Here is a 7,084-nt window from a genome sequence, read left to right on the forward strand (position 1 = left end):
AACCCGCTGTTCTTTAAGGTAAGATGCTGAACATCAAAGATAAATGCAGAATGTGTTTGGAGTGATTCAGTTCACCTTGAAATAATTTTTCAGGTTTAAACAGTTCTCTGTATCTTTGGTGCCCTCTGGTGGCTGATCATGGTGTAGAGTTTCATTTTATTCATCTTCAGTGTACACTTCCAGGATTTTTGTTTTTTATGGAAGAGGTGGGGTAAATGTGGATGGTGTTATGGTGGTGGGTGTGGTTAGTGGTGGTAGGTGTTATGGTGGTGGTGGGTGGGGTTAAGTGTTAGTGTGGATGGGTGTTATAGTGGTCGGCGGGGTTATAGTGGATGGGTGTTATAGTGGTAGGCAGGGTTATAGTGGTCGGCGGGGTTATAGTGGATGGGGGTTATTGTGGTGGGCGGGGTTAGAGTGATTTTAAAGCTCTTTCTAAGCTCTGGTTGTCCCTCAGGCTGTCACAAGATACTACAAATCTTGCAGCAGTGTTTGCACTAATGGCTCTGTCGCAGAGAATAAAGTGGAGTTGAACTCTCTCTCTCTCTTTCTCTCTCTCTCTCTCTGTGTGTGTGTGTGTGTGTGTGTAACGGTCAGAACGGCGAGGGAGATGGTCACCAGCGTGACCACTCCTCCTCTCTTAGCCGGTCCTCTTCAGCACCAGGTTATAAACAGCGACCGTCAGCCTGCTGTGTTTATTAAAAACCCGTGAAATCGATGACGCAGGCTTTCAGCTTGGCACTCTGCGTGGCTACACACGACACACGGCTTCAATTACGACACGAGGCGCGGTGACGGCGGCGGCGATCGCATCTGTAACCGAAACCACTTTGTGACGACTCGGGGCTTTTCGATCTGTAGATCCGAGCTATCGCTTTCCATTTAGCTCTCGGCTCAGGCATTGAACTTTCTAAAACGGTCCAAGTTCTGAAAGGAAAGTGTTTTTAAAAAGTCTAAAAGGAAAGATATTTCAGAAAGCAGGAGAGCGAAGTTAAAGAAACGCTAACTGTACTAAAAATAAATCCAATATGGACCGTTTGGTGGACGTTCGGTTGACCGATAACATAAACGTTAAAAGTTAACATTAATATTTTTAATAGTTTTTTTTAACTAATCATTATTAGTTTCAGGTAAACAATACTAATACAATTACAGTTGTTTCTATGATGTATTGGAATGTGTGTGATTTCGTGTCAAAGGAAAAACATCAAAACATCACCTCCTTCTGACCAATCAGAGCTGAGAACAACGCTGTGGGCGGATACAAAGATATATAAACACTTTCAAATCAGTTATAACGGAGAATTTTCCTTTTCTCATCTCTCTCTTTCTCTCTCTCTCCCCCCCCCCCCCCCCTCAGGCATTAGCAGATTTGGTTCAGACTCACCTGAAGTCTAAAGAGCCGTGTTCTCGGCAGCTCACCCTGCGATGTCCTCTGTGCGTGAATCCGACTTGCGGGAAAACCAAGGCCTTCTTCGCCAAACAGAGTCTCTGATGTTGTTTTATTGTTATTACTATTTTTTTCATTTTTTGCCTGCGATCCTTCGTGCCTGGGAGAAGCTCCTCACATCACCCGCCAAAACTTACGCTAACAAACAGAACCGTACAGAACTGTAGAGAACCTGAAGCTCCAGAAATGTGCTGAACGATGGAGCGAGGCCAGGCTTCAAACCTTCGTCATTCCTCCGGAATACTATATTAAAGTATTGGCACCCTCTGGCTCATTAGGGCATATCGTCATGCTCTTAGGGTCTCCAAAATGATCCAGATCTGTGTGGAGGTCTGGGAAAACACACTCTGGCCTCATAAATGGAAAGATTTACGCTATATGAAGTGAGAGATTGAGATATTCCTCCAATAAATTTCTCAACCACAAGTTAAAAAGCTCCTAAAGAGAAATGCGAGACCATTTGCTTGTAAAGACTTTACTGAAAGACCCCGTGATATCATAGTGACTGAAAATATATTCTACAGACTTCTATAGACTTCATTCGTTTTCTATAGATTTCTTCAGACTTATAGATTTCATTAGTCTTCTATAGACTTGTACAGACTTTTATAAACTTCTACAGACTTCGATAGACTTCTACAGACTTCTGTAGACTTCTATGGACTTTTATAGACTTCTACAAATTTAGATTTTGGTAGATTTCTATGGTTGTCTATTCAACACAGTTCTGCAGACTCCTATAGACTTCTACAGACCTCTACAGATTTAATTTGTCTTCTGTAGACTTCTACAGACTCCTATCGATTTCATTAGTCTTCTATAGACTTCTATAGACTTCTGTAGATATAGATAACCTTCTGTTTGTTTTGATTTTTGTTTTCTGTAGACTTTTATACAGATTTTAAATCAGAGCCTTGTTGCTACTTTATACATCTTTTTTTTGTAGCTCAGTCCTGAAATCATCTTTCATTAATTGTGGAAGTTTTGTTCTGTAGGATAAATACAGCTACAGCTACAGCTACGGCTCAAAAAACCTCTGCCATTATGTTTAGAAAGTAAATTATAATCTATTCGCAGGTCACTAACATTTTATTTCGGTCTTGATTTTGTGTGTTTTTGCCAGAATGCCTGTTTTCCCAGACCCCCACACAAACCTAAAGAATATTTAATGCATACACAAGTGTTGCACTCACACACATGACGGACCTTTAGTGTGGTAGTGTGTGTGATTCTGTGATCACCAACTATTGGTCAACGCTATGTGTAGCTCCGCCCACTCGTTTCATATATATTCCCTGGTATTTTCAGTATCCTGGGAAAACCGACACTGAATAACGAGACTGAATAATGAGACTAACTTTAACACCCATACGAGTGCCAAATCGAAGCACGCACAACCGACACCGTGTGCCTTTCCCTGGTGACATTAAAAAGCTCATAAAGTGCTTTAGCTGTGGAATAGCGCACTCCGAGTCGCGCAGTTACGGAAAACAATCAACAGATTCGCTGCAGACGTCCCGCTGTGTTTCATTTCCCTTTGAGTTACACAGCAAAGTTCCAACACTAACCGTAGTCATGATTTAATGAAAGATGTTCCTGAAGATCTTCCATAAAAACAAAGAAAGCTTGTCATTTTGCCGAAGGAAAAAAATAAATAAACTCGTCCATCCTCTAGACTTAAAGCCATGAATTTAAACTTGCGGCTTTACCTCTGACTGTTACAAAGCACTGACACTGGAGACTCCTTCCAACATTAAAAAAACTAATAAAAATTATTAAGTAAATAAAAAGCTAACAAAAAAAACATTTCAGCTGTTACTATAAAAACGCTATAATATTATATATTATAATATAATCGATTCGTAGCTGCATGGTGGTCAGAGCTGCTGTTCTAGAAAAAGAATGGACCAATCAGGAGCCAGAATTGATGAACGCAGTAGAATATTGGTGATTTTCCGATCAGCTGATGGACCGAATGTTCTGCGTCCTTTCTCGTAGAAGAGTTTAAACAAAAAGAAAAAAACGTATGTAGAGGAAATGATTTACTTGAAATGTTCTTTTAATAAGAAAAAACAAACAAACAAAAAAACCAAACAAAAAGGAGAATACGTAGTATGGATATCATGGCTTTCTTCCGCTACCGAAAGAGGAGAAAAAAAGAAAAGTCAAAACATTCGTTTTATACCGAAACGTCCGTTTTTTTTTGTCCGTCCAGTCCTCTGCTATTTGCTCTTCATCTTTCTCTCCCTCCAGCATGTCCAAGCTACTGTTGATTAGGCCAAGAGAAATTGGTTGTCCTGGACCCAATCACCCCTCAGTGGAGCATGTGTGTGTGTGTGAGGGATGCTCTGGGGGCCGGCGGGAGCCTCCTGGTAATTGAAAAGCGAGGACGCCGGCGCTGGCGAGCAGCGTGACCTCTAATTGAGAGGGGAGCGATTGATTTCTCCAGCGTGAGAGAAAGAGAGGGAGTGAAGAATAGGGGGATGGGGCGGCGCTCAGGGAGGGAGGTGTGAAAAATGAAAGCGTGAGCGTTTTCTCAAGAGGTGCACAAGACAAAGTAAAAGGAGAAGCGGGAGAGACGGAGACGGAGGGAGGGAGGGGAGGGGAGGGGATGTTTGGGTTTGTTAGAACTAAACCCACGTCCTCATATTTCACAAATTCTCACATTCTCTCTTCAGTTCATATTAAACGATTAGAATGGCATTAAAATCATATCTCTGAGATGGGTCCAGCCTTTTTACTGACCGCTATATGGATGACAACGAGCCTGGAATTATTTAATTTTCATTTTAATACAAGCTCAAATGTCTAGCTATGATTTATCATTTTTTTTGTCTGAGATGTTTATCTGAAGCTGTTGTTTAAATAAAAATCAGAAATAAAATGAGTTATTTTAAAAATTCTATAAAAAGGGGTGTTTATTAAAAAAATCACATCACTTTTTTTAACCGATTTATTATTATTATTATTATTATTATTATTATTATTATTATTATTATTATGACTGATTTATATTTTTTAACAATTTTAAGAACAATATTTAATATATATTTTTAAATGCTTTGAAAAAAAAACACTGAAGAAAAAAAAATACAAATAAATAAATAAATAAAAAATAAATTTCCAAATTCAGTCTTTTTGATATTAAAGGATAAAAATATAGTTTTTTTAATAAAAAAAAATAAAATTATAAAACGGCAAAATAAGTAAGATAATAAATAAAGAAGTAAATTTATTTCCGATAATTTTGATACTATATTATAAATGTATAATAAATCAGTTATAAGGTTATTTATATATATATATATATATATATATATATATATATATATATATATATATATATATATATATATATATATATATGTATATATATATGGATATATATATATATATATATATATATATATATATATATATATATATATATGTATATATATATATAGATAGATAGAGAGAGAGAGAGAGAGAGAGAGAGAGAGATGTATATAAATAACCTTATAACTTTATATTTTTGCTCATTTCAAGCTTAATTTTTATTCTGTTAAATCTATTGCTTTGCTTTAGTCTATAAATAAATAAATAGGTAGATAAATATTTTTTTGTCAAGATTGAAATTAGGAACAGTTTCCAGTAATATTTTTATTAATCATAATATTTGCTTTGTTGCAGTTTTATAAAAGGAAATATTAGATATTAAATAGACATATCTTTATATATGAGATATTTGTTTATTTGTATCTGGTTTAGTTTGTATGGAAGGTTCTGACATAAACAAGCCCCTCACAGACGCACACACACACACACACACACACTCAGAGCCTCTCTCTCAGCTGAATATACACAGATAGATCATATTCTGCTATAACACACAGAGATTGGATAAAAATGGATTTTTTTTCCTACGCTTCAGTGCCTCTCGCTTCCCGAGCCGCTTTCTCAGCTGCTTTATATAGAAAGTCCTCCTGGTGTAATTGAAGCCCAGGTCTATTAATGTAACCTGTTCGCCATCAGCACACCTATTCAGACGGGATTAGGTTCACACGTGGAGGTGGGGGTGATGTCATTATGAATAATTAATTAATTAAGGTAATGTATAAAGTATATTCTGTCACACTGGACCTGCTGGTGAAGATGGAGTGATGTCCTGTAGGATAAATGCAGGAGAATGAAATGGAGACATCGTGTCACTTCCACAAGGTTACGCAAAGCCAGTAAAAGAGTGTCCTGGCGCTGTACTACAACGTTCCTATGACCAGTTGCCATAGTAACAACATTTATCAGCAGGTGATGCTTTACGATAACAATCAGAAAAAAAAATAAAATAAAATAATAACAATAATAATAATACTAATTTACTAACTTATTTATTTTAAAAATTTTAGTAGTCATTATTAGTAGGCATTTTGAATTTATTGGAAAACTTGTTAATTAAGGCTGTAATGGGCTTAGTAGATATGGTTTGGCTCCACCCCCTTTTTTCTCCTCACCGCCTCTCCTTGTTTTGCCCCTCCCTCCAAGTGCAGATGTGAGCGTTCACATGCTTTCAGGGGGAGCTGTCAGCCTTGGCTTTGACGAGTGTGTAGCAGTGGACGGAGGTGTGTGTGTGTGTGTGTTGGAACAGAGCCGTAATTCTTAATGCCATGCCTTATCTTGCTCTCTTCAATCTCCTTCACTGGTAATGGGAAGCCAAAGGTCAGCGGATAAGAACGGGCCACCAAGGCCAGTTACCCCAGCAACAGAGGGATGAAGTGAGGTGGGGTGGAGAGAGAGAGAGAGAGAGAAGTCAGAGAAGAGAAGTCACACAGGAGCCACTTGAAGACGACTGGAAAGGTTGCAGAGATCTGTATCGCTGTAGGCTGTTGAGCGATAAAGAAGAGAGCTCTGATTGTGTGTGTGTGTGTGTTTATGTGTGTGGGTGTGTATGAGTGTGTGTATGAGTGTGTGGTCCTGAGTCAGAGCATCTCACTCTCCCAAATAATGTACTTCAACTATTTTTTATTATTATTTCATCTGAGTTTGTGCCGTTTTAGGAAAATAATCAACAGTAATATGGTCGAAGCCACCGTTATACACGACCCTGAAGATGGTTATTTTTTCTTTAACATTAAAAAAAATCCTGTATTTTATACACAGCAATTTACTAAGAGTTTTTAATTTATTCCTTTTATTATTATTATTATTGTTATTATTATTATTATTATTATTATTTATTTATTTATTATTTAAAAAAAATTTTTTTTTTAGAAAGAATGCCATCGTTATAATCATTCTGTTTATAGCTGACATTATAGCAGCTACAAACTAGGACTAGTTAACTGATAAAAAAAAATGTTAAAATTATATCATTTTAGTATTTATTGTTGTTTTTTTTTAATTTTTTTTTAAAGATTTTGAAAAAAAATTTCAGAAAAAAAAAAATAAAATGGAAAAAAAAGATTCTTGTATTGTTTTTGCCAGCATTTTGTCTGTAAAAAAAATTAGCTAGATATCCTTTGTTAAATAAAAGTTGGTGTTATTAATAAAGTAAATGTTGTCGTGAAGGGTCACTATTTTTAAACAAAGTTTGTTTTTTTTGCAACATAACCTCTCAAAAAAGAGAGAAATAAATAAATAAATAAATAAATAAACAGAGAA

General features: G+C 36.5%; 1 protein-coding gene across 2 annotated transcripts in view; it reads left to right on the plus strand.

Annotated features, from left to right (window-relative positions):
• fech (ferrochelatase) overlaps positions 1 to 6,628 on the plus strand; it is a 15,183-nt gene extending 8,555 nt beyond the window's left edge. The window contains exons 10-11 of one of the 2 annotated variants that reach the window (XM_058415294.1): positions 1 to 18; positions 6,137 to 6,628. The exon at positions 1 to 18 is cut by the window's left edge and continues 42 nt beyond it. In XM_058415294.1, the coding sequence (XP_058271277.1) occupies positions 1 to 18; positions 6,137 to 6,154 (36 nt within the window). In that variant the 3' untranslated portion in view covers positions 6,155 to 6,628. Of the gene's footprint in view, positions 19 to 1,357; positions 4,356 to 6,136 lie in introns of those variants that run through there. The other variant, XM_058415293.1, reaches the window with a different exon arrangement.
• Positions 6,629 to 7,084: the final 456 nt, after the last annotated feature.

Source organism: Hemibagrus wyckioides, linkage group LG18, assembly GCF_019097595.1.
Source record: "Hemibagrus wyckioides isolate EC202008001 linkage group LG18, SWU_Hwy_1.0, whole genome shotgun sequence".
Classification (NCBI taxonomy): Eukaryota; Metazoa; Chordata; class Actinopteri; order Siluriformes; family Bagridae; genus Hemibagrus; species Hemibagrus wyckioides.